Genomic DNA, 27,660 nt, shown 5'->3' with positions numbered 1-27,660 from the left:
AAAAGATTCTTTTCAATTTTCTGTCTGGAGGGGTTGTTAGCTGTAGCACATAATGGAGTAAATAATGAATAGAACACCTGTTTTCCAAGAAAATGAAAAAATATAAAACTGGCTGGATTGTGACTCTGTTGATATTAACCTAGTCATAGATATAGATATAGATACAGAGATAGGTATATAGATATAAACATTGTCTTAGCATGTGCAGTCTTTGCTCTCATGCCTTGAATAAAATCAGCAAACCAATTACTGAACAGAAGTAAAATACTGAGTCAGAGACATACAGAAAGGATTCTAGTTCACAGAATTATTCTGGTAGAAATCCCTTTGTGCACAGTTGAAGAATGATTTCAGATTGTACTCACAATTCCATTCTGTATAGGATATTGCACTACATGGGAACTGATTAAATATAATGCAACGCAAATGATGCAATGATATATAACCTAATCTGTATTAAAGGGCATGCACTGGCATTAGTCTGGAAACACTGAGTCAGTCTGGTATTTGTGTCATGGTTTACTGGCAAATACTAAGAGTCAAAAATATTTATCAGAAATTTGAGTGTAATGAATTTCTACTTAATTATATCTGTTCTGAAAACATTACAACAGTTTCACTGCATTTTCACTTTACAGTAGTGAAGGTTGACTCCTTTTACATTGTTTATTCCCATTTCATGTTGAGTCACACTGAGATCCAGTGTCATCTATTTTCCTACATTTCAGCACTTTGCTATATTTGATAAGTAACTTGTCCCAGAAAATTCCATTGTGATAATCCTGTTAGAACACAGCATGAATACTGATCCATCTAAACATACGCTTCTTCCCAAGGAGATAGTTACCTCCCTTTCATGTCTTTTCTTTAGTTTTGATACTGCTGGATTTAGAAATACACTTCACAGATGCTTGATCAGCATTTGCTGGACTAGATCTTACTTAAGCAGAGAAGGAAGGCAGCCGCTACTAGTATTGTACTGCCACTGTCTTCTGCAGACTGAGAATTAGCTGGGTTAGATTTCCCACAGGTTCTTTCTACAATTAGTGGAAATGCATTTTCTTTATTAAATGCCACAGGTTTTTATCTGTAGGGAAGACTTTTTTAGTGTTTCAAGTTCACCTTCATCCCAGCAGGTATAGAGGAGATGCTTGATACCAGGTAAGGTTTGTCCTGGTGCAGAAAACATCTATACAAAAAGCCATTTTGAGTTGGCAAAGAAAAATTTTTGTACTAGAAGTGTAAAGTTGACTGTTCTCAGTCACAACTCACATTTATTTGCTTCTTTGTGATAAATGGTGCTTTTCTTTTCAGACAATCAAAGCAGAACAAGAAAAGGGTTTCTGATCATTTTTGGAGCTTTAGTTCTCTGGGAATGTTCTTTTGACTGGATGACCACCATTTTTCAGAACTATGACACTGCAGGAGAGGTCTGAATATGTCCAAGGAGTCAACAGATGGGGAGCACTCAAAGGAGAACCAGTCACACCTTTTCTTAGCTCTGACCATAGGCACTACAACTATTCCCACAGTAAGCACTGATTGACAGTGAGGCTCAGTGGCATTGAAAGCTATTTTATAAATTACTGCCATTTAAAAGTATGGAGGCCACATGCTTTTCTCTCAGCTCATTTATTTTACATTTTTTAGGAAAAAAACTTGCAGTAGTATAAAAACTATGCCTAAGCCAAAAGTATCCTGACCGGAAGCATAGCAAGTAACACGTACTGAAGGAGATATGTAGTAGCTCTTCTCTGTAAACTTTTCCAGCCTCCATTAATTTGCAAGATTATTCAAAGCAGTGCAGGTAAAAACTAAATCTAAAACAACATGATGCAAAAAATAGGATCCTTTCTGATTACTTCTTCCTTAAAGAGACGTGATATAGGTAAGCCTGAATGTACTTAATGGGATATCTCACATATATATATATATATATATATGATATATATATCTAATATATATCTGTAATATAGCTCTAATTTTTAAACCAATGTCAGAAATGCTTAAAATAAAAGAACTTTTAGGATGGGTATTCAAAATTTTTCAAATAATAAAAGTCAACCATTTGGCTATGTAAGTTCTAAAAATAAGCAATTTCGTTTCTGTTTTCAGAAATTATTAACTAAATAGTCAGGTATAGGGAGAGGCACTGTGTACATTTTCCTTTGTTCAGGGAAAATTATACTTAACCATTCAGACTAAAATTACTAGCCAAAGTACATCCAAAATTCAGTAAAATACTGGGCAGCTTCCCTCAAATAATTTAGTTAATGGAAAACAAAATCCCCGAAGTAGAGAAGAGTGAACCCTGGTAGACACTTGATATATACTGTAGTGTCAACAAAGAGATGCATTTTCCCTTATGCAGAGGCTGAGAATAGAAACACAGTAATAGCAAGAAAATGCTGTAAGGAAGACTTCAAAACTTATCAGGAATAAATAAGCTGAATTTCCTGAGCTTTGCAGCATGCCACAAAGGACTGATTTGCTAACTTTTATCCAAGAATACTAAAATAATTAGACAGCCATCCAAATGAACAATTTTTGCTGATTTTTACCAAATACTGCAGTGATGGGGAATTCTAATGGTCTGGGAAGAAGCTACTATTGTGCCAGAAGTGGTTTCATAGTGTGCTTTGGGAATAGATAGGTGCTTTTGCTGAGGTCGTTCCAGAGAAAATCATGAAAAGTGCATCATGAAAAAGCATTTAGCATGGCAAATGAAACTCAGACAACATCATTACATCAAAAATAATTGTTGCCAGATGGCTGCCTTTTCTGCACTGTCAGGTTGCTTGGTGAGAGAACTACAAGGATTTATATATCCATACATGGCATTTGTGATATACGTGATGTATCCCTATGCTGAAATACGTAGTGCTGGACGTGAAAAGCATAATCTGCTGCTGCATCAGCAAAGGAATATCATATAAGATAGTTCTAAGTACTGTCTGTAAAATTAGTGAGAGCTCTTTTCAAATTGAAAAATATTCAAAGCAGAACGAAAAAAACTCAAAAGGAATAAATACAAAGTTGTGCCTACCAAAAAGTTTAACATATTGTTTTGACATCTGTCTAAAGTGTTTGTACAAGAAATTTTCAATAATTAAGAAGCTGTGATCTAAAAGGAAAAGAAGGAATTTTTTTTTAAAAGAGTTGCAATCTGAAAAACCCCAGGAATTAAAAATTACATTTTGGTTTAGGTTCAGGTAACTACCACTCAGAACAGCTCAGGAATATGGCTGTACATTTTCAAAAAAATGCTAAACGCTAAGGCTTGCTGCAGAGAGCCACAAAGATGCTCCAAAGCTGGGAAAAGTGAGTATTTAGACATTGAAATAAAACTTTAAAGCTGCACTGTCCCAATCTCATTGCCACAGTCCTGCATTTACAGCCAGGTGATGCATGCTTGGTAATTTCCACAGCCCTTCTCCGGGAGCTCTTCAATAGGTCTGAGTTGCTCAGCTAGCCCACTTTATGAAGGGTGTTGAGTTCAAACGGGATATTAACATGTAGCACGTCCGGCAGTTTGCATTGCCTCAGTCAGAAATGAAGAAGGGGTGGTGGCCTGAAGGAGCACACTCTTGAGTCTTCAGACATGGGGGTTAGTTCTCTCCTCTTTTTTGAGTTTTCCACATGACACAGCAGTTACAGAAGTGAAAGTCTCAGTAGCTGCACCATTTTTCCCAGTCGGGTTTTGCAAACTTCTAACTTTCTGGTTCACGCCAAGCTCATGCCCAGAATTGTGTCCAATCACGTCATTAAAACAGCAGAGCAAAAAGATGTTGTGGGGGTGAATGATATAAACCTATATCCCTCAAAGGGTCTCAGCTAGCTCAGCCCTTCTCAGGCCTAGGAGGATTATATCAAGAAAGACAGGAAAAGGATTCAAAAGAGGCTCTCACCCTTTTAGCTGCAGTCCTTTATTCCAGGTTGATGTCCCAGGAGAGAGAGAGAGCGGACGGGGGACAGAGGTCCTTTTTCTCAAGATTTCTCAGGGAGGGGCCAGCTGGCACACAGCCAATGGGGTCAGAAGGGGAAGGAAGGGTCAGACTACATGACAGGAGTTCCAGGGGTCCCTGAGGGAGAAGAAACCATTTCCCCAGGGGGATGTAACAGGTGAAGTAGACTTTAGGTTTTCTTTTAAACAATCATATCATTAAAAAACTGAAATCAGAATTAGACAGGTGTCAGCCTCTACTGGTTAGTGATCCACAAAAGGCATTTACTTTCAGGAGCACAGTCTGTTGTGCCTGACCTAGCACACACCTGCTTGATCCAGTAACAACACAAAAGTCATTTCACAAGAGTGAAAGCTGAAGGTGCAGAGGGCCCTGACACATGTGAAAAAGGCCCTCACATCTGAGCATGGCAGTGCCTCATCTTGGAGCAAGAGTGAACCATGTTTGGTTTGCACATTCACCTGGACGAATTCAGCTGCATGTGCCCAGTTCTCAGATGTCTGGAGATCAGGCTCCACTCTGCAGTGAGAGACAAGCCCAGCAGCTCTGTCTGATACTGATTGTCATAGCAGAGCACAATTACCTTCATGGAACAGAGAGAGCTAGCTCATTGTTACAGGCTGTGTAGCTCAGCAGGGATATTTGTACTGGAAGAGACCTTTTCCACTACCTGAAAACTCCTGAAAAGCCTCTGGAACTAAGACCTAGATGTTTTCTTCTTTTTTTCTTTCTTTTTTTCCCCCCCCAACATATAGACAAATGTATCTTTTTATTTTCTGTATGAAAGCAGTGACTAAAAACAGGGTGTGCAGAGGACCCTGTAGTAAGCTCAGAGAAAACCCTGGAAGAGGACAGCATTTAAGGGCCAGCCATTGCTGGATCTTTGTGACTCCAGTCAAAAGTGCTTGCCCTTTTCCATGAACAGTATTGACAAATCTGGTGCCTCTTTCAGTGCTGCAGGTTCCTCTCTGGCAGCTTGGTACCTAAGGAACTTCCTGGAACTAGTCCTGTGCTCTTTCCTAAGGTGCCAGATGCTGAATCAGATGTCAGCTCTGGTATCACAAGAGCTGGGCTATGGGCTCTGCAGTGCTGGTGTGCAGTATCTTGGCTGATGGGGCATACAGTTCCACTTGGCTTAACTTGTTCTGCAAAGGGGGTTACATCATATTAATTTGCTCTTTTTATCAGCTAGGAGCACTCTCTGGGGCCCTACTGACTCCAAGTAACTTTAGTGGGAAGCTGTCCCTTAGCAGTCAGATTTCCAGGTAGGGTACAGGTATCACAGCAAATTCAGGCTGAGTTGCCATGTCAGAAGGCTGAATGCAAGATCATAGGGTTGGGTTGGAAGGGGCTTTAAAGACCATCTAATTCCAACCCCCTTCCATGGACAGGGACACCTGCCACTATACCATGTTGCTCAAAGCCCTGTCCAACCTGGCCTTGAGCATTTCCAGGATCCTCTGGAGCTGCACTGATGGGGAATATGGAAATGCCATTATTTCATATCAAATAGATCCTCTTTTTCCTAGACACAAACTTTACAGAATGATGCAGGGTTTGGGTTTTTTTGTTTGGGTTTTTTTTTTGTTGGTTTTGTTTGTTTATTTGGGGTTTTGTTGTTCTTTGTTTATTGGGTTTTTTTCTGTCAGAGTAACACGCTTTACAGAAGTATTTCATGTACTTACCGAGGTCTGTAAAATACCTTCAGGCAAGATGCAGTAGAAGTAGGGGAAAAAAGCCCTACAAATTTTAACAAATTCACTTTTTGCCAGCCTATCTGCTCACAGGGAAAACCATTTTTTCACAAGTACAGCAGTTGTATTTGTAATTATTTCAAAATAAACTCTAATCATGGTTACGTGGATATATTTTGGTATTTGTGCAAATAAGTGAAATGTTCACGAAAATCATATATGCACAATTCCAAAAGTGCATGCCTATAAATCCTACTATGATAATGGTTGTCAATATGTTTGTGTTTTAACTGCTGGGATTGTTCTAAATCCTGAAAAGAATATGAAGAATTCAATGTACATTCGTAACCATAAGCCAAATTTGCAATGAAATTGAATTATTTTCTCTTCAGTCCAGCTCTCAGTGGATGAACAGTGCAGTTACAGGCTTCTCCTTTTTCTTTTTTCTTTGTTTGTTTGTTTGTTTTTAAAAGGGTATTAATGACAAAACTAGTCTCTTAAACTACTGCCTCTGGCATCAGTCACTCAAACATAGCTGTGTTGCACTTTTTAGGAACCAAATTAATTCCACATGAAGAGAAAAACTATTCACTCTTTTCCTTTTTCAAACTTTGCAGACGTCTTGCAGGAAATGGCTTGACATACATTCCTAAGGGAGCATTTGCTGGCCTTTTCAGTCTTAAAGTGCTGTAAGTAAACTCTGTGTTGTTTGATATATTTCTGATTTCCTAAATGCTCTAGGGAACTAATTAACCAGTGAGGTTTTGATCAAGTAAATTACATATTTTGATCAGCTCATTTGAACAATTCCATTGAAGATACATATGAACATCATTAAATCTTTGTTTTTTGACATAGAAAGTATCCTAAAAAAAGTTGGAAAACATTAATAGCATTCTAAAAACAACTTGCTCATCAAGTAGTTATCTGTACAATATCAAAGGTAAAAATTGATTCAGTTAATTGTTTCTTTAATTATCTCAGAAGTCCTGATTTGAGCTGAACTTTTCATGATCACACAAAACTGGGATTTTCCTTTCCTTGAGAGACATGGGGGGGAAAAACACTGTATACAGTGCAATTTAATTTAAAACACAGTTCACATTTCATGTATGGTTCTTTGCAAAGTAATGACTATTACATAAATTATTAAAAATATTACAAAACCCTGTATTATTTGGAGTAATAAGACAGTACATATACTTACTAAAATTACTAGCAGGCTACATCTCAGTGTTTACACTAGAGGGGATCTTTGCCCATGTGAAGTCCACAGAAATTATTGTTAGCAGGAACACCAGCCTCCTAGGTAGTGTCTGATGCTACTGCACAAATCTCTACTGAAAAAATACTTAGCAGGAAAAGAGGTATGACGAGATTCCCATTCCATCTACTTCTAAGCTGGCAAGCTCTAGCTCTTGTTGGCCCAAGCAGATTTAGGCCTGCCAGAAATTATTTCATTTACAATGTCCCATTGAATATGGGGATTTTTCCACATAGAATGTTTATATATGTAGGAGTTGGTCCAAACAAGGATGTTAGGTAGTATGAATGAAACAATATTCAAAAGGAGGAAAATATTCTTTAGGAGTGGAAAGTGATTTTTCAATCTTTGAAAGGTAAATTCTGTAATATTTCAGAAAAAAGATTCGTCAATTCATTGCTAGCAACCTTTTAGTTGAGAAAATTTATTTCACTGAAAAAAAATTAGCAGTTTATTTTTAGAGATAAAATTTTATTCAAACTAGATCATAAATGCCTCACACAGTTAAGAGTTGATCTACCATTGGTGCATTTTCCTGAGTAAGAATTTCAGGAGTCAGTCCTTCACAGCTTCATCAGAAGAGAGCTACTTCAGAAAGAGAACAGTATCAGTACAAGAGGATGAAAATTTCAGAATCACTGGAGGCAATTAGGAGGTTATAAGCCCTATTGAAAGCAAATTGGATTTATTGTTTTAACTTCCTTAGCTGCTTTGAAAATCCTGCTCAAAGCTGATGTCTAGCTGTTAACAAAGCTAATATGCTACAGGTATTTGTTTGCTTTGAAGAGAGCAGGCCTTTGACAGGGCAGGGGAATGGATTATTTGTGTAACTTTCTTCATTATCTTGAAGTAGTACAAAGAAGGCAAGCTTGGAAGAAAATTTGCAGTAGAAAGAAATTATCTTTACAGTGTTGATTCTGGCTTTTGTGCTACCCAAAATGCAGGATGCTGCAGAATAACCAGCTACGCCAGGTTCCTACCGAAGCACTCCAGAACCTGCGCAGCCTGCAGTCTCTGTGAGTATACCTGATTAATCAATTTGCAACTCTGTATGAACATTAATACATGATTACCAATAATTATCTGTTCGTATTACTTTGTAATGTGCTGAGACAACTTTTCTTTTAATTCTCTTTGAGCTGCTTTTCAAGAGAATTGTGCTCTCAATTAGACATCAAAAGTGATTGATTTCATTCCAGTAATTTCCTGACACTAGCGGCTTCTTTGCAGCATTATAGACTGGTTCAACATCTGAGAAGACACTCCTTGGCCTGCAATGCTTTTTGTCAAAAACATGGTATCTTGTTAGTATTCTTTACGTGGGAAGAGAAGGAATCCCAAATTACTCCCTATTTTTTTATATGTTTTTTCTTTTTAAGCAGTATAAAAAACAATAATAACTCATGAAACAAAGTGTACTAGAAGATGCTTAATTACGTTCTGTGCTTCAGGCTGGTCTCTGTATTTATAGGTCTTGACTGTCCATGCTGACTCAGTCCACAAGCTTCAGTTTTAACAGAACTCCTGCCAGAACTGCTAGACCAAGAGTGAAGATTGGCTACTTTGTGGTATAAATGAAATTATTTTGGTGTGCTTCTGCCCTATGAGAATGGTTGTATCAGGTCGTGCTGAAAGCTGACCTAGCCCAGCATCCAGCCTGCAATAACAAATGCCAAAGGAAAACAAGACGGTCCAGCAAAGTGTATAATACTGCTTTGGTAAATTGTTCCAGCAGCCAGAGATTTGCAGTCAGAGCCTCACTGCATCTATTGTGGCTTTGATAGCTAAAGGGTTTTCTTCTATGAGTTTGTGCAATTGCATTTTGAGCCAGTGGAACGCTTGTGGGTTTCTTGTGGCAGCATGTCTGCTGATCAGCTAGTCTTTGTAGCATGATGAGGTACCTTCAGATATTTACTTGGAACTTTTCACCACATTTAATGTTCTCTGCAGCATCGGGAGAAAGTGGAAGCAGCAGTTCTATATTCATATACACTAGATTTGTATACCTCTCTTATATCTCCATTAGTCAGTTTTTCAGATGTAATATGTTAGGATTGTCTCTCATGTGGCAGCTATTCCATTCTTCTGTCATCCTTGTCACATTACTGAACTTGTTTTCAGTTCTCATGTATTTGATCTGAGACGAGTGAAGGAGGGATGAGCCCTGTACAGCATGTTTAAGGTGCTTGTGCACCAGGCGTTTATGAAGGGCGAAAATGGATGATTTTTTGTTTGCTTTCCCACTAATTCAAAACCTTGGTTTTCTAAACTTTTTTAACCTTTACTAAATGCTGAGCTGTTATTTTCATTCTTATTGCAGCTGCAGGACCTCTTTCTATCATGTTAATAGCTACTAAAGAACTCGTCCTGTGAAGTTTGAATTGCCTTTTCCCTCTGTGCCTCTCTTGACACCTGTCTATACTGAACTTCATCTGCCATGTACTTGTTCAGGCACTTTGGCATCAGAAGTTTCTTCTGCTGCACTTGCAGTTCATATTTTGAAACCACAAAGATGCTTTTGCTGTCTAAACACAGGATGCGGTAAATTGAGTTAGTTTCTGAACTACCCACAAAATTGTATTGTCATCTGATACAAAAAAAATTCACAAAGTTTTCTAAAGGAGCTACTGATTTTGAATCTGCAGCATGAAATATCTAGATGATTGAAAATAGAGAAGCAGTTCTTTGCTCAGAGGAAAACCTCAAATGACTCTTCTCTATGCTTTAGTTGACCATCTTATATTGTCACAGGATTACTCTCAAATAAAATGATTTTCCTAAAACATTACAAGATCCAAATAGAGAATTCAATCTGGAAGTTCAAACAGCTTTCACAAGAAATGTTGCTACAGTGTGCACTGATCACCAACATCACAGGTAAAAGTCTAACATTGACAAGGATAGAATGAGCATCTGTACCAATCTGGTTAGAGTTAAGACGTGTTGGTTGAGAAATGTGCTATGTTGAACGTACTATTCTTTTCTGTGTAGGTAAGGAAGTTCCACCAGGAGGTTAACGTATTTTATATACACTTTGTTCAGCCCAAATAGGAAGATCAGAATTAATGAAATTAGTTTATTTTCAGAGAAATCATGTAATCTGTGTATGTAAACTTAGCACTACACAGACACACACTATACTGTAATAGCTCCCATGTTCTTATGCCTGTCTTGAACTACATTTGCCTCCTTAATATACAAAGCATTTGTTAAGGTTTCTAAAGGTGAAACAGCCCTAAGAATTAATTATCTTATAATTGTTACTTGGTCAATGCCTTTTTTCTTTATTGACCAGACACAGACAGAAATATCTTAGCCATATACTTTTGAGGTTACAGTTCTTTCCTTTGATCTTTGAAAAAGTCATGAGAAAATGCTGGTCTAGCGACTATATTAAGTTTTGTTTCTACTAAACAAACAAAAAAATCTCGCTGGGATCACATCACTCTATACACATTCTGGACCAAAACACGATAAGCCAAGCCAACAAGAGTTCCTTTGTTACTCTGAAAGAGATTGTTGAATTTTCATACAGTTTCTAAACAAAATGACAGTCTCACTCAGGCTTTGTTGCAAATATTTTTTTCCTTGGTGAAGAAGTTGAAGAAGTAAACTGGAGTTTGTGCAATCTATTTAAAGGACTGAATTAAAACAGAAGGAGAATAGGAATGGTCAGTAGAAACCTTTGAACAGCTGCCTAGCAGACCCAAGATGGAATGATACAGGCTTGTACAGAAAAGCTACTATCACCTGTAAAACGATCACTGGCAAAAGAGACCTCTTTGAGGAAAAGAAGACTATTATTCTTTTGTTTGCTTAAAAGGGGTTGTGCCTGCCAGATAAGGGTGTGCACAGATTCAATTTCTTCTTTCATATAGTCTAGGAATTTTCTGTTCACAAGGTTGTTTTGCATTGGTTTCTGATCTACAATAGGAATTATTTCTTGAAACCGTTTAATAGCAGGAGTCTTTTCAAGAGTGTAATTAAGAGGTTAAAAGCCTTCTCAAAAGCAGTTTCTATAAGATAACAACTTCATCTATTTATTATGTTTAAGTCTGCAGGTGGCATGATTTCTCAAAGCCTCATTAACTCTTTGCTTTGGGTTAGCATATATGCAGGGGGGAAAAAAGCTGGTGATGGGACTCAATTCTCTTCCTTTTGTGGTTTTACTCAAGAAGGGCAGTCATGCAAAGGGGCAAACCATAGCAACTGCCTTGATACCTTAATCAATGTGAAGAGGATTATGTTAAAATCCTTTTTATAGAAGTCTCCATGTCTAATTGTGCATGTGTGCACAATATATACATATATATACACACTAATATTTCACTTTCACCCATAATACAAATTCATCACAATTTTTTGCATCCAGGGATTTCTGGATGATATACTCTCCCTATTATCCAGTTCCAGGCTATAAAATGACAGTATAGTTGTCAATATTGATAGAATTGATGTTAAATGGTCTGTGGTACAGAGAACGAGAGCTGATGTGTTGCAGGAACAAGCAGCAATTTCTTTCACTTTATTGTCCAAGTTGTACTATTGCCAGTATGTAGAGTGGTGTGACAAGTTTTAGTGACAAAAATTCATAAATTTCTTAGGGCTTGACTTACCTTTAGAACAGAGCAATCTTATTCAGACAGCAGATATTACTCAATAACCACTATAAAATGAGAAATAGGCACAAAGATTAACCAAAAACATGTAAGATTTGTGAATTTCACCTTTGACAGGAAAAATCTATGAGAAAACCTTAATGGATGACATTTTTTTTCTGTCACTGAAGCAAAAAAGTAAGATTGAACAATATTAAAATATTCTCCAATTTTATAAGTCTTTGTAGTTCAGTAGTCAGAACCAGTGATGTGCTGCATTGATTAATAAATGAATTCAGCTACCAGAGCTTGGGCAATGTTTGCATAGGACTCTAGTTCCCTATGTGCCAGGAGAATTAAGGAAGTAACAAGCACATGCTGATTTTGAGATGTGGTTTTGAGCAGAAGGGTATCTGTATTATCATGTAGGTTATAATTTTCCTCTGAAATCTAGTGTGAACACAAATTATCCAGATTGATTGTTAGTCCTAACAATTCAAATGGCATTTATTTCTGTCAAGCACAAAACAGTGTGCAGATACCTTGATTGAAAGGGAGGAACATGCAATCACTGATGCATCTCAATACTTGGCAGCAGTGTTCAAAGAGTCACTTGAATGCTCTCATCCCTATTAAGTTACCTTGAGCAAATTTATTTCTTTAGAACAGATTGTTAGCAGGAAGTCTCTGGATTTTGTGTTTCGCACATGATCAATATCTCCATTCTGTGTTTAAATCAAAAAAAATTTTAGTGATTTTTAATATATATGTATAGTTCAAAAACTTTTTACATATGTACATTGATACGTTTTTCAAATGTCTTTTTTAATTAGCAACTTATTTGGTGTCAAACTTTTTTAATTTAATGCAGGGATTTGTTTAAATAGGTATCTTTGTTTCTCTGGTATAATCATCTTGTTTTAAATTACACCCTTTATATACCATAATTGACATATAATTTCAGTATTTTTGAACAAGCAGGGATTGGTCAAAAACTATCAATGACATATCAATAATCTTTTTTTTACCTTTTTCCCCAATTTTTTTCTTGTATGTTAAGATATATTTTATATAAAACATACATATAAAATATATTTTATATTTTATATATTATATTAGCCAATGAGAAGTTGCAGGTCTCCATTTTCAAATGTTGCTAAATAAAGAAGGAAAGGGTAATTGACATTGCAGATGGAAAAGCAAAGGTTCTGCTATTCTTTTACTGGAACTATTGTAACACAAGCCTTTGCAGTGAATTCTTAAATGAAACTTCACTCCATTTATTTTCTTGTTTAGATATCATTGTTAATAAGAAGCTCTTACTGCTGCATTGTCAGACACACAAATAGTCAAAATTAAGAACAGCTCGGGTGCTATCTCACTGCCCATGCCACACCAGTCATGAAGAACATTTCAAAGCAAGCATTACTTACTGTATCACCTGCTCTCATTCCTGAAATTTAAGGGACTTTTACTTTGATAGTGGAAAATAGGGCAGAAGAAAATATAGCCCACAAAACACTTTAAACAGTTGACAGATGGAAAAATATAAACCATCTCTTCTCCCTTAACAACCTGCAAAGCTGCAATTTAGTGAAGCAAATTAATTTGACTTAACAAGTAACAACAAAGTAGTATCAATGAAATTTTTTAGAATTTTATAGCGTAATTTGTAGATTTCTTAAATTTTATTTATAAGTTATTTCAGTATTTATAAACCACTTGATGATGACACCAGGTTTTACACAAAATATCATCTAGAATTCATCTCAGATGTTACATTCTCTCTGAAGACCTGTCTTCATGAAAAGACAGGAACCTTAGTTGTGGTTTTCCATGTCACACCCCATGATAATGAAGTCTACAGAAGGTATTATCCTTCTTAAGAATGCTGGTACCTCAGCAGGTACCACAAACTCCCAGAGGAGGAATTTCCCACGTTTGAAATTGAGGTTGTTTGTACCCATGCAGATGTCTACACGTACACAAAGACACCTCAAAACTCACTGTTGCAGTCTCCTCGTTTTATTGCACACCTTTACCATGCTGGGGCTGCAGTCCCAGGGCACTGGGCAACAAGAAGAGTGACTGAAACATCAAGCAGTAGTACAGTATCAGACCACCCCTCTCAGTCACAGACATTCTTCTGGATTCATAACCAAGGGAAGGAAGGTAGATGTGCAAGGTTATCTAAAAAGCATTTGCTACAGTTTTTTTTTATGGGCAGTCCCTAACTCAACCAGCCAGCTACTCTCAAAGTGGGATGCAAAGAGGCTGTATTAAATCAGCAATTCCAGGCCCCACCAGATGATGTTTACTTTCATCCAACAGAAGGTACCAGGCATCTGACTCCTTCCTGTCTTATGAGTAATCTCAAAAGAGGGAGGATTTGTCACATCTCTAAGACAGACAAATTTCTCAGCCTCAGAACTGCTAGCCAGAAATCATCCTGCATGGTTGAAGCCTGTCAGGATATGTGGGGGGTCAGGAAGCTGCTGTTGGAGTGCCTGGCAGTACAGGGGCTTACAGCAGCTTTCCACACAGGTCCTGGAGGCCGTGCAGTGGCACACTGTGGTAGCCACAGCCAGTCAAGCAGAGCAGGCAGTGCTGCAGAGCACTCCCGGGCTCTGGCCATGGCCGCCCGCCCGGCTGCACTGTTAGCAGGGGCCTTGGCACACTTTTGACCCATGCCAAATAGCATTGCCCCAAACTGGGGACTGTATTCCTGGGGTTCATCTGGTAGATCACATGCCCCTGGGAGTGTCCCCAGCAGGTGACACCTTGCTTGGGAGGCTAGGAGAGGTCACTCTGAGCCATTTGGCTGAGAACTTGTGAGTGTTCCCAGACAAATCAAACGTGCCTGTCTGTCTGTGGGGTCATGATCTGAGTCTGCAGCCAGATTCCTGGGATAACCCAACAACTGCTAGCCCCCACTTTCTCCCAGTTGTGGGAGTTGAAAGTGCCCAATATCAGAGCCAAAATTTGTATAAACGTAGCAATGCAGTTGGTTTTTCTCCTGTATGCAGTGTGATAGCATCCATCATCTTGAATGCAGGTTTGCGAATACCCCTGAGCAGCTCATCCGGATGTGAAGAGAAACACTACACAATGAGAAACTCCCAGGGCTGTGGAAACCTCCCCATGTAAAACTGAGCAGCGGGACAGAAACAAATGCTCCTAAACTGTGACTTGTGATTTGTCATTTTTGGTCTTCTTGCTGGTATGCAGGGTTCTTTGTATCAGTCCTGTAAAAGCGAGGTGTGAGAACTGCTGGGCTCTTGTGTTGTACTTCAGCTTTTGCAATAGTCCTAGCATTTTCCCCTGTGGACTTAAGGGGATATCCTGCTTAAAAGACCAGGTTTGAAAAACATGGCTTACAGCAGCCAGCTCTATTTTTATTACATCCACTTTTCAAAGGTAGTTTAGATGTCACTTGTCATTACTTAAATGAGACTTTAGTCAATCCTGTGAACAAACCCTTGGGAGGGTTTGTTGCTGACACGCTAATAAAGATGGTGGACTGCAAGTGACCCTCTCCGGGCCTTTATGCCCTCCCCAGACAGGCCCTGTCCACAATCCCTGCCCATCATTGCTCCATACTTCATGGAGAGACTTGACTGAGGCTCCCTGCATAACAGAGCTGAGTCAGGAGAAGAGAAAGGCGATATGAGAGGGAGAAGCACACATCTTCTTTAGTCCACCATGCCTAAAATCAGGCTTCCTGTGCCCCCATTTCTTTACCTCCCTTACCTGTTACCTACAGTTCCTTTTCCTTAGGTTTTACCTCCCCTACCTTAAACTTAAACATTAAAAGAAACTTACTATCCTTGACTTCTGTATCCATCTTTGTGGCTTCGCTCTACTCCAGACCTTTCATTGTATTCTGGTCCTCATCCGTTCAAGATGAGGCAATCCATTTCAGGGTGACAAATGGCTTGGGAGAAATCTCCTTCCCAATCTCCCATCTAGCATTTGATTTAAACCTGAATGAATGAGCAGGGCACTCCAACAAGATATTAAGGAATTTCTCGATTGTGAGATATACCCAGGTTGTAGCTGGTTTACAGAACATGGGGAAAAAAATACATATATTTATATATATATACACATTCCCTTAGAAACCTACCACTGGCATGAAACTTAGCTTCCATTCATATTAAATTGATAAAAAAATGCAAATCAAGTATTTTTCAAGCATCTGCCTTTGTCTGTACCAGTAAATGAGGTTTTCATTCTACATGAACAATATCTTTTCATAATTTGTGCACATGGTCACAGAACTCACAATGTGTCACAGGAAACACTAGTGGGTTACAGTCCACATAGCTCAAGCATTTGCTTTGAAAGGTTTAGGCATTTTAAGTGAGTTCATGGTGAATTTCAGAGTGGCTGCTTTATTTACATGCTGCCTATCAGAGGAGATCAAGTAATTCTGTTTCCCTAAATTAGCTCTCTCTGGAATATAATAGCAGCTTTCAAACTCACACATGTTATCTACATATATTTTCAGTTATAAATAGGGTCATGTTTGTGAGTTAATGGGTTTAGTTCTCAAAGTGCCAAAACTTTGATCAACACATGTAAAACAATTGGCTGAAAAGGGTGATTTTGATCAGTCCTTTATACATCAGTGTGCATTACCTACAGTATGACAGGAAACATAACCACTACTGAAACCTTTTAATATCTGCAAGAGGGAAAACGGTACTTGGAAATTTAAAAAAGATTAGATAACGAAAGAGCACTTGAGGCAGTACTTCTTATAAGTACTTGCAGGATACGTAATCCAGTTACAGAACCTGAAGCACAAATCATTGCAGCTTTTTTGTTTCTTCCAAGCTTTATTTAAACAATAATTCAACTATCTCAAATTTCATTTACAGTACAGCAGTTCTGTTTTTCTTTCTGTTCTGTGGGTTTTGTTTACATAGCCAGTGGTGGGTTTATATTTGGAAACTTCAGCTATTAAAAAAAAATCAGTTCCTTGATTTGCTACAAAATATTGGTAAGATAAAAATCCTGGTCTCACTGACGACAGCAGAAATATTGCCATTTCAGCCACAGGGTCACATACAAACAAGTGACTGTTGGCTTCTCCACACAGCCAGGCATCCTGTGAGTGACTCTTGTGGAGTGAGCAGGGACATCAGGGCTGCCCAGGCAGGCAATACTGCAGCACATGTAGTTTGAATAAAGCCTCCATTCTTTAATCAGTGAAACTGTCAAACTAAGGCAACTGTAACTTCTTAGTTTACATACCAGCATCACCCAGGGAAGAAATTTACTTCTGACTGAACACAAAGAAACCTCATCTACTCATTCAAATTATACTTTATTTGAAAACACAGGCATAACATGGTTGTTGCCTGGGAAAAGGAGGAAGAACAACATGAGTATTTCTAAACATTTCCAGCTTTACCCATTTGTTGACAGACCACTGAGTTATTTTGGAAGCTCTGTCTCTGCTGCCTGACATGTCAGTTATTACATTGAAAATTTAATCGTACAAGGGCTTTGACACTGAACCTTATAAATTTGTTCCAACTGACCTTGTCTCAGTTATTTGCCAGCCTGGCACGGAGCCTTAGCAGTCATTATTTGTTCTCATGCAGTAGGTACGGCCAGCATGAAGCAGGAGATAGAATGGACCTGACATTTTACATGACTGTAAATGAGGAAGCAGCTTTAAATAAAGAGATTAGTATGCCCACCACAAAGAGTATTGCATTTCTCTCAAATAGACCGAGTTTAGGTTGTACAGAATTACTTCTTTGTACCCCAGGTGTGGCTGTTTGTTCTGTAGCATTTTCAAACATCTATTTAAATTTATTTCTGTTTTACCATTCACTTAGTTACTCCTCTCTAAACGTTTCATGAAAATTTTTAGAGCACAGCTTTCATGTTGTGGGAAAGGTATAAGTCACTGCAACACATTAAAAGCAGAAGAAGTATCGGGGCCCACATCCCCAGCTGGGAGTTTAATGAAGTTTTAGAAATCTGAAGTGCACTTTTAAATCTTTTACTGATAGAATCACAATGAATAAGCAAAACACAGCAAAAACAAAAGCCATTGAATAGATGACATTATATTTGTAGCACCACATCTGAAAAAGGTTTGCTAGATTTAATCCTTAATTACACAAGTGTGAGGACAAAGCATCACCTGCAGACTCTGCAAAGGTACAACGTGCAGTTGAGCTCCCTCTGTTGGCTTTGCAGCAGCTGAAGTGCATTTAGTAACGTCTTTTTCAACACAAGTACATCACATTGACAATACTATTGTCTAGGTAAAAACAGTATGTTCCAGTACTATAAAAATGTGAACTTCAGTGCTCATTAGAATCATTAGGATAAACAGTATTTGGACTGAAACAGGCTCCCCAGGGAAGTGCTCACAGCAGCAAGCCTGACAGAGTTCAAGAAGCATTTGGACAATGCCCTTGGACATATGATGACTTTTGGGGATGGTCCTGTACAGGGCCAGGAGTGGGACTCAATTATCCTTGTGGGTCCCTTCCAACACATCTTACTCTGTGATTCTATAGCTCTGTAATATTTAAGAAAAGGCAAAACAGGAACCTCCAGAGACTCAGAAGTGAGTTCTATTTATGGGTCTTGGAATGAGTATTTAGCATATGGAAATCCAAATTATCTTGCAGCTCAGTGATTTGTAGGTTCTGAAGGAGAATCTCTGGATGAGTTTCCTGCACTTTTCTGTTCCGTGGCTTCAAACAATTGCAAAAGGAAGCAAAGTCATACTTGGTCTTCAGAGAGACTCTGCTCAAAAATGATCAGTGTGTGCTCTCAATGAGTTGATGGCTCCAAAGGAGAGCTTTCTCTGCAGAGCCAGCTGACAAGCAGACATGTAAACATGATTTGAGGTCTCAAGGATGAGGCTGCAAGCAAAATGGGAACATAGAATCTCCAGGAAATGAAAGGGAGTGGCAACCCGTGTCCATCCATTGGGGTTGTGTTCATGGTGATAACTTTTTATAGCCATTGTGCAAAGCCACTTTTCTTCTCTTGAAGTCCATTTTCTCTGTTTCTTTTTCTCCTAGGCGTCTGGATGCCAACCACATCAACTATGTACCCCCCAACTGCTTCAATGGCTTGGTCTCCCTTAGACACTTGTGGCTAGATGATAATTCCTTGACAGAAATCCCCGTCCAAGCTTTTAGGAGTTTACCAGCGCTTCAGGCAATGACATTGGCACTGAATAAAATTCATTACATACCGGACTATGCCTTTGGAAACCTCTCCAGTTTGGTAGTTCTGTAAGTTTTATTGATTGCTTTTTATACACTTTCTTCTTGTGGGGCTTTGGCCTCTTGGAGAAACAGATTTTATTGCATCTTTGTACAGTTTTACTAGCATTTGCTAAACCACTTGTTTTGATCTAGCTTAAAAGTTACCATCTCAATAGAAAAATATTCAAGGGAATTAAAAATCACCCTATCTGATCAGCAAACAATCAGGAATGGATGCATTGTGTGCTGTCTAAGATTGAAAGAGGGAAGATTAGAAACAGGAAATGAATAGAAATCTTTCTGGGGGACTTGGAAAGAATGCCATTCAGTAGAAAAAATATGCATTTCCTGTCATAGAAAGTATATCTAATTTTGTATTTGGTTATGTTTGCATACTGGTTCAACTAACTGAAACATGCACGGCTGGCACCAAAATCTAGAAAGCATACTATGAATCATGGTTTCAGCCTCTTATCTTCTGGGAATGTACCAAGTGGGAAAATCTAGACTGGCTGGAGAAACTTAAATGGAGCAGTAATTTCAGGATGCTTTGGAAAACATTAGCATTATTAAAGAGAGAATTATGTAGTCAAGCTTTACAAGCTGTCAGAAACCATGGTCCTATGTAACACACTCAGCATGTTGTCGCATTCTCTAGCCTCAGTGTAAGCACTGAACCTGGCACACATCAGGGTTCTTCACTGACAGCTGCAGTCACTATCTCCCTCCATGGGGCCCCAAAAATGGGGATGAACAGCTGACTTGTGCTGCAAAGCCTTTGCCTTCTCTTTACATTAAATACCAATCCCATTCAAGTTAAAGAATGGACGGACTGGTGATTTGATTGATCTTCTAGACTTACATCAGCAATGGAAAAGACAAGAGGCTGTCTTGAACATTGTTCTCTAGACCCCTACCAGAAATGTAGTGGTAGGAGGACAATTAAGAAATGCAGGAGAAAATAATTTCTTTTCATGCTTGCTTCTGCTCAGTTAGATTTCCTTATTTAAGCTCTGCCTTGCTTATTTCTAATTTTCTAGGCTTTATAATGATTAATAATTGAATCATTCCTCATGACCTACAGCAGCTGATCTTTTTGGCTCATCAAAATCTTTGTGTGTGGTTCTTCTTTCATTGGGTTGCTACTCTATACAGTATGGCAAATTTTTACCACAGGGCAAAAGTGCATGGTCAATACCTTTATAATGAAAGATCCAAACATAACTGGAGTTGGAAGATGCACTCTTCATGCTAACTGAAGGTTTAAAGGTCAGAGTAGTCATTAAAAATATAGAGTTGATTAAGTTTCTTCCTAGAAACGGAAAAACCCAGAGAAAATTTTTATTTTGCTGTCAGAATCTCTGCCTTTGATGGACAGGTAGACTCAATTTCTCTGGGTTCTGCAGAACATTCAGACAGGCTCTGATCTTTAACAATATTTTCAGAGTATAATGAAGGGCCTGGCAGCCACCCATTCACAGTCTCTTTTCTCTTAAAGCCCTTCTCCCTTAGTTTCCCTCCACCACAGGGGCATTATTTTGAGGACAAAATAAAAGGAAAAATCTGGGAAAAAGGCATTCTTTTTAAATTAAATGACCTGGAGTGGCTACAAGTTGAATCTACTCACATTAATGAGCTTCACTCAGAGTGGTTTTTTTCCATGTCAGTCTAAAAGACAGAAATAGGCAGAACTCAGAGTCTTGAGATGGGAGGGGGGGAGGGTGGTGTTAAATTGGTTACAATATATAAAAATTACTTTCAATTGATAAATATTTTAGGAAGTAGTTACTGATTTTCATAATTTGAAAGAAATGCAAGTAACAGCACTTCTAAGATTATTTCATTTACTCATCTCAGGGAAGCTACAACTTTTTGTGTTATGGCTTTGTGTCTTTTCTGCATTCTGCAAGCCTAATGCCCCTTACCTGTCTGCTGTGTTACCCATCTCCTCAATGGCTGCTCTTTTGGGCCATACCCCCTAACACCCTCTGAATATACAGCCTTCAAATACACCTCACACCCCACATACGGTTTTTAAGATGTGTTACTTATCTAATTAGCTATCATTGAGAATATGTCTATTCATTATAGCAACCCTGGCCTGGAACTACAGGATATAACACTTTTGAACAATCTAGGTGGTTTAAAACAGATCCCTTCTGTGAAACCAAATAGATAGGTATTGGGAGAATGGGTGGAGGGTGGTAGAGGTGCTCTCCTATACATGCTCTTGCATGATTGCATATAATCAGTGCTTGCCTGAAAATAAGTTAATTTTGATTTAACCATCAAAATGTTTTGCTTTACTCCACTGTGTGCAGTGTGCTTTCCTGACTGCATGCTTAATGTTCCCCTGCAGACATCTCCATAACAATAGAATCTATTCCCTGGGAAAGAAATGCTTTGATGGACTCCACAGCCTAGAGACATTGTGAGTTGACCTCTTATTTGTTTCTCTTTTTTTAGAGTGTTTTCATTAATATTCTGAAAGAATAAAAATAGCCCAAAAGCCAAATGTGGATTTGGGCTTGCCTAATCGCTACAGGATCTAAGTGATAGTTCACAGTGACTCTATGTAGTAAATCCTATTTTTGACTATAAAATTAGTTTGCCTTTTTAATACGCATTGTCAGTTGATAAATTGTTTGAAAGACAGTTGAAAACTGTGTTGAACATAGAAAAAGAAGTGACTATTCATGAACTTATGGTTGCCTAGTTTAGAACTCTTTGTCTTGTTCAATCAATAAAGCTAATAACTAGATTGGGAAATTGTCACAGTGAAAAGCTTTAACATTAAGAAACTGTCTTACCATAGAGCAGAATTATAAAATTAGATAGGTTTGTTTTTTAAAACCTGGAAAAACCAAAAGTTTTAGGTAGTCAAATTATGCATGTGCTTTACAAGTGGGAAAAAATATTTCAGTTGTATCTAAATTTTTGTCTTTTGAGAGCTCTGATAAAGAATAGCACTGGTAAAGACTGAAACTTCCTCAAGTTTTCACTGTAATTCTGTTTAGACCAATTCAAATTTTCTTGAGTTTTCTAGCAAAAATATTCTACATGAAATACTAAACAGGAATGCAGTGCTAATGGTTAGCAGAAATTATTTTGCTACAGTTAGTCAAATACAGATGTTGTCTGCTGGAGTCACCCAGACCCCAGAAATGCCACAGGGACAGTAAAACTTTGCATGTGCTTCCTCCCGCACCTGCTGCAGTCAGCTGCATCATTTTCAGTGATTTTGGATGTTTTACCCAACCAGGACAGAGGTTAAAAACCCAGTTATGAGAAACAAATAGTTTCAGACATGGATATTGCTAGGCTAAAAGTGACTATTTGCTTTCCCATCCACAAAGCTGTGTACTGCTCATTTTCATTGAGATTAGGAAGCAAGAAGGTTTGGGCTTCTTGGGGGTTTTTTTATCAGCAGTTTGATTGCATTGATCCCTTGCCACTGAATTGCAATTTTACAATTTGGACTTCTAGCCGCCTGTGAGTTGAGAGGAAGTCCCTTAGTGTAGCACCGGAAAGGGGGACGGGAAAGGAAGAAGGAAAATATAATGGTTTGGTTTGTTTATTTAAGTGATATTCACATGGCACTTGGTCACAAATGGGGAAAAACAGAACAATGGAATAAGTAATTGCAAACCCAGTCCCAGCCACCTGGCATGAGAGAGATGAAAACACAGAGGACAGTCACAACCCCGGGAGTAAATGTAGGTACAGCCGCTTCCCTGCAACAGGACAGTGCAGCACTTGCCTCAGGCACAGTAATTGCATAATGTATAGACCAGTTCCTAGACAGTCTCAAGATAATCTGAGGAGATCTTGCTGTAAATGATGGACGCCAGCCTTAAGATCATTTGTTTGCACTGAGGCGTAGGTCTGGAAATCGCGTATCACTAGAGGGCAAAACCAAACCGTACATGCCTGTAATCTCTTTTTGTCAATAAGCTGGAGAGATTTACAAGCAGGAAGGAAAGCCTTGTTGAGTTCAGACAGCAGTTTCCTGCCTGCATTACTTCAGCCTGATACTATTTCAATTTCAATCTATTGTAAACTGTGGCTTAGGTTTTGCCTGCTTAAAAAGGCTTTTGCTCCAGTTTTTCAGACTACTTTCCTCACAAAGCGTTGCCAGAGAGCATCACAGTAAAGTGGCATATCTCAATTTTAGTTTCAGCCATCTCCTAAATGCTAAAGGATGTCACGCTGAGGGCAGAAGTAGGATTATAGTCTATTCAGCCTATCAGAATAAAGTCTAATTACTGCAGCAGCATGAGCACTTCTTAAAGCGGAGGTCACTACTGTAGCTACACTATCATTTTTATATCATACAATTTATGTGGTTAGAAGTATTCTTTTGACAATTGTCAAGTCTTAAAATTAACAATACAGTTAGAAATTTTTATAGGGAAATGTATTAGACATGTAAAGTGTGGATCACCAAAGATTTTTTTCACCGTTAGTACTTGAATGTAATGCAAAGGGTGGGCAATTTATAAAATAGCAAATCCCTTAGTAGTACTTGAATTTACTTACATTTTCTTTATTGCAGAATAGCTAAAACGTAACTAAAAATAGAATGCTGATAAAAAATAGGAATGATAATGTGCTCTAAAGAGACTTTGATGGAAAGTATCCATACACTTTTGAGGATTTCCTGTCTTTTTGCTGTATGTATTTCTTCAATGCATAGAAGATGATAGTTCATTGCAAATGCCAACAATGCTACGTTATCTGTTATGCAGTGCATAACCGAAATAATAAAATCTATTTTCATACAGAGATTTAAATTACAACAGTCTGGACGAGTTCCCCACTGCTATCAGGACTTTAACAAACCTAAAGGAACTGTAAGTACAGAGCTAATATTGTTAAGAAGGATGTTTTGTCTAGTATGTGATTTTTATTTTTTTTTTTAATGCTGGTGATTTTATCAGTAATTCTTAAAAACTGATATCCTAGGAAAAACTAATAAGCATGCCAACATACATAAAAAAATAATTTTCAGTGTTTAGTTTAGACCATTCAAGTTCTGACAGCTTTTACTTTCATGTTGCCTTGTGCAGTGGGTCTTTTCCAGGAACTTCCTCTTTGGAATGCAGTAAATAACAAACACAATTAATTCACTTTTAGTCCCAAACACAAAAGTTAGATTTTGCAAACTACCCAATATATTAGTCTTCAAGCTAAGAAGGCATGGCATCTTTATTAGTCCATCAGGTTTAATTAAATTTTACCAACTTCCCCCCCTCACCTCTATTAAATTAAAGCAATTTCTTTTCAATATATATAGTCGGGTCTTTGTAATGTTTATGTGAATAAAACACTTTCATATGCACAGGCATAGTTTGCATCAAGAAAATCAACAATGAAATTAAATTATTCAAATTTATTTTGAAAAATGGTTGAACTAAAAAATTAAAAGTAATTAAATTATGTTCGCACATCATACACACAATGTACACATTAATGCATATGTTCAGAATTCTTTCCATTTGACTTATTTGCCATGTTAGTAGTACTATCAGCACAGATTTTGGACAAAAATAAGTAATAACATACCATAATAACATCGGGGACATGATTGTACCCCTGCTACATCACAAACTGAACTAAAAACCAACTCTAAGTAGCCACCTGAGATTTTTTCCAGAGCAGGTACCCCCAGATACTGTGGATTCCTGCTCAGCATCTGCAGTGTTGCCGGAATGCAGCTCTGGAAGAGGCAGCAGGGCTATGAGTTTACCATTCTCAGCTGCTGTTTATGCCGTAAAATAATTGCTATGAAATCCCACGACCTCAAAGGATCACCTTTTTGATGACCTCTGGAGTCAGTAGCTGAAAATAGGTAAATCAGTTTGCACCAAATGCACCAGCAAACTGCCTGATGTGCCTGAGATTGCGCACTGGCCCCGCAGGATTTCACCTCTGGGTATCAACTATGTGCAAGGAACATTTGGGGTCTGAAACTGCAACCTGACATCCCAAACCAGCAGAGTCCATGAGACTGCGTGGCTCCATGTGTTGTGTGGGCCCTGGGAGATGATCTTACAAGGATGGGAAGTTTTCCACAGAGCCATGTGGGAGCCCAGCCCCACAGAGACTCCGCTCATTGCAGGGCCACCTTAGTAAAGGTGTTTCTGGGTGGGACCTCATGTCTCTCTGGAGTTTCTGCCTGGGCTGAAAACACAAAATGTGACCTTTTTGTGCACAGCTAGCAGCAGATGTTGCTCTGGGAGGTCGTTGTGCCATCTCCTTGGTTTTTTCTGCCATTCAAGGCATGCCATTGAAAACCAGTGTGTTTACTGGTTCTAGATGAGATGCTCATTCTGCTTAGAGTGTGCATGCAAAGCAAGCAGGGATGTAAAGCCTTGTTCTGTAGCCCATCACCAGCAGCACAATGCCTAAACAACTAAAACCAATAGTGTGGGACCTGTTCAAGTAATGGCCAAGTGTACTTGCATCAGTGAACAATTGGAGGCTTAGTAATGCATATTTAGCCTGGGAAGCCTTCTTCATACCCGAGTGAACTAATGGGAGTTTCCCACACAAATCATCATTGTTCTTTTGAAATCTTAGTTGTTCCTTTTGTTTTTCACAATGGAGAATTACTCATATGAATGAAAATTAGTAATTAATGATGAGACAACGATTTGGCCCTCTATTCAGCAGGCACAACTACATTTTGTTTGTGTCTACATTTAAAATGTCTCAACAAAAAGGTGATTGTGGGAGGATCAATATTACTATATAGTGTATAAAAAAATTTTCCTTGATAAACTTGTGCCACCCAGCAAAAGAAATAGTTGCAGTTTAACAAGCACAGGGGGAGATATATTTTTAGCTACTTAATTATTAATATCTAACAATATTGTTAGATAACTAAGATGTTCTTAGTTCATACAAATGTGTGTATTTACATTATATCTATATACATACATGCATATACTCTGAATTTTAAAATGCCATTTTGAAGTTTACTTCATCTGAATGTTTTTTTCATTTTGAGAAGTGCAGAATTTCAGCAATTTTGCTTTCTCTTCTCTCTCTTCTCTTCTCTTCTCTTCTCTTCTCTTCTCTTCTCTTCTCTTCTCTTCTCTTCTCTTCTCTTCTCTTCTCTTCTCTTCTCTTCTCTTCTCTTCTCTTCTCTTCTCTTCTCTTCTCTTCTCTTCTCTTCTCTTCTCTTCTCTTCTCTTCTCTTCTCTTCTCTTCTCTCTTCTCTTCTCTTCTCTTCTCTTCTCTTCTCTTCTCTTCTCTTCTCTTCTCTTCTCTCTCTCTTCTCTTCTCTTCTCTTCTCTTCTCTTCTCTTCTCTTCTTTCTCCTTTGCTTTTGCGTTTTTCAGACCTGTCTTGTTCCAGAAAACAAAGATATACCTTTACATACAGACACTTTTCTTACTACAAACAAAAAACCATCATTGTGCATTGTGAACACAGACGGAGTCTTCACTTTTTTTTTTTCCCTTACCATATAAACGGTTTTTTCTTTGTAGGGGATTTCATAGCAATAACATCAAGTCAATACCTGAGCGTGCATTTGTGGGTAATCCTTCACTTATTACAATGTAAGTGATAAGAGTCTTTTCAATGAGCCTTTGTATTAGAGAATGTGGAAATATCATATTTGTCAGTAATTGTCACATAGCTTTTCTTTGAGTCCACTTTGTAGCACGTCACCATACAAGCAAACAAGCTCATATCTTTCCAGCTTCATGGAAAGAATGGCAGTTTTCAAGCCCTGTTTAAGGGAAGCAAATAGGGGTCTCTGGCCTTTGACCTTTTATTTGAATAGCTACTATCTCCTAGCATTACTGGCAATTCAAAAACTGGTAAAAATTGCTCTTGATGGATTCAGTCTGAATTCTCATCATCTTACCTGAAAATGCACTAAATGGACAGCTTCAAATTAAGAAATTGCAAAATAAGTGTATGAAAAATAATGACTCATCTTGAGTAATATTCCATGAGCAAAAGCAGCATGACTTCAAAAGGGCAAGGGAACCTCTTCTGAATAGGAGTTCGGACTTCTTCATGTGCTATCCTTAAATTTGTCTCAGGACATAACAAAATTCTTCATTTGTGAAATTTTCTCTTTGCTAACCTGGGAAGAAGAGAGAATATTTTGTTGACTGGCTTCTGGCATTAAAACAGGAAAACAGTGACTACTTGAATGTTCAAAATGTGACGTGGCTGGTGAATATAGATTAGAGGGTGAGAAAAGCCCAGAAGTTCACCTCTGCTACAACCAGAGGGGCACAGTCTGGGATTCATCATAGAGAGTTTACTCCTTTGTTTTATCGTATAATAATATATTTAGAATATTTAAAAATATTTTTCATGAAATGTCTTCTTATCCTTTTTTTCTCCAGACATTTTTATGATAACCCTATCCAGCTTGTTGGAAAATCTGCTTTTCAACACTTACCAGAACTAAGAACTCTGTACGTGTTTACTTTTTATTTTAGTTTTCTTTTTCTATTGCAATACTAGAGTTGTCCCACACTTTCATCCCCATAATTTTGTTGAAATTGGTTTTTTTAATTGTAGGACTTTAAATGGTGCTTCACAGTTAACAGAGTTTCCTGATCTGACAGGGACTACAAGTCTGGAGAGTTTGTAAGTGCTAGAGAATTATTTCTGCTTTGGTTTATATATACTGACTTATTGTAAAGAATGTACTAAAAAATTTTGGGTTTCAGTCTTCAAAAAGTTTTTTTTTTTCATAAATTCTTTCAACAGGACACTCACAGGAGCACAGATCACCTCTCTCCCCAAATCAGCTTGTGACCAGTTACCTAATCTCCAAGTGCTGTACGTTTCAGTAAGATTATTAACATGACATTAATGCAAGAGATTAATAGACAAATCAAACTATTATGATTTCAAAATT

At 38.1% G+C, this 27,660-nt stretch overlaps 1 protein-coding gene across 2 annotated transcripts in view; it reads left to right on the top strand.

Annotated features, from left to right (window-relative positions):
* Positions 1-27,660, top strand: part of LGR5 (leucine rich repeat containing G protein-coupled receptor 5) — a 91,836-nt gene that overhangs the window by 46,282 nt on the left and 17,894 nt on the right. The window contains exons 3-11 of one of the 2 annotated variants that reach the window (XM_063396463.1): positions 6,277-6,348; positions 7,868-7,939; positions 18,580-18,795; positions 21,128-21,199; positions 23,553-23,621; positions 26,264-26,335; positions 27,140-27,211; positions 27,318-27,386; positions 27,510-27,581. In XM_063396463.1, coding sequence (XP_063252533.1) covers positions 6,277-6,348; positions 7,868-7,939; positions 18,580-18,795; positions 21,128-21,199; positions 23,553-23,621; positions 26,264-26,335; positions 27,140-27,211; positions 27,318-27,386; positions 27,510-27,581 — 786 coding nt within the window. The remainder of the gene's footprint in view (positions 1-6,276; positions 6,349-7,867; positions 7,940-18,579; positions 18,796-21,127; positions 21,200-23,552; positions 23,622-26,263; positions 26,336-27,139; positions 27,212-27,317; positions 27,387-27,509; positions 27,582-27,660) is intronic. The other variant, XM_063396464.1, reaches the window with a different exon arrangement.

This window comes from Prinia subflava, chromosome 4 (assembly GCF_021018805.1).
Source record: "Prinia subflava isolate CZ2003 ecotype Zambia chromosome 4, Cam_Psub_1.2, whole genome shotgun sequence".
Taxonomy (NCBI): domain Eukaryota; kingdom Metazoa; phylum Chordata; class Aves; order Passeriformes; family Cisticolidae; genus Prinia; species Prinia subflava.
The sequence above is the reverse complement of the archived record's forward strand: the minus strand, read 5'-3'. Positions and strand labels throughout refer to the sequence as shown.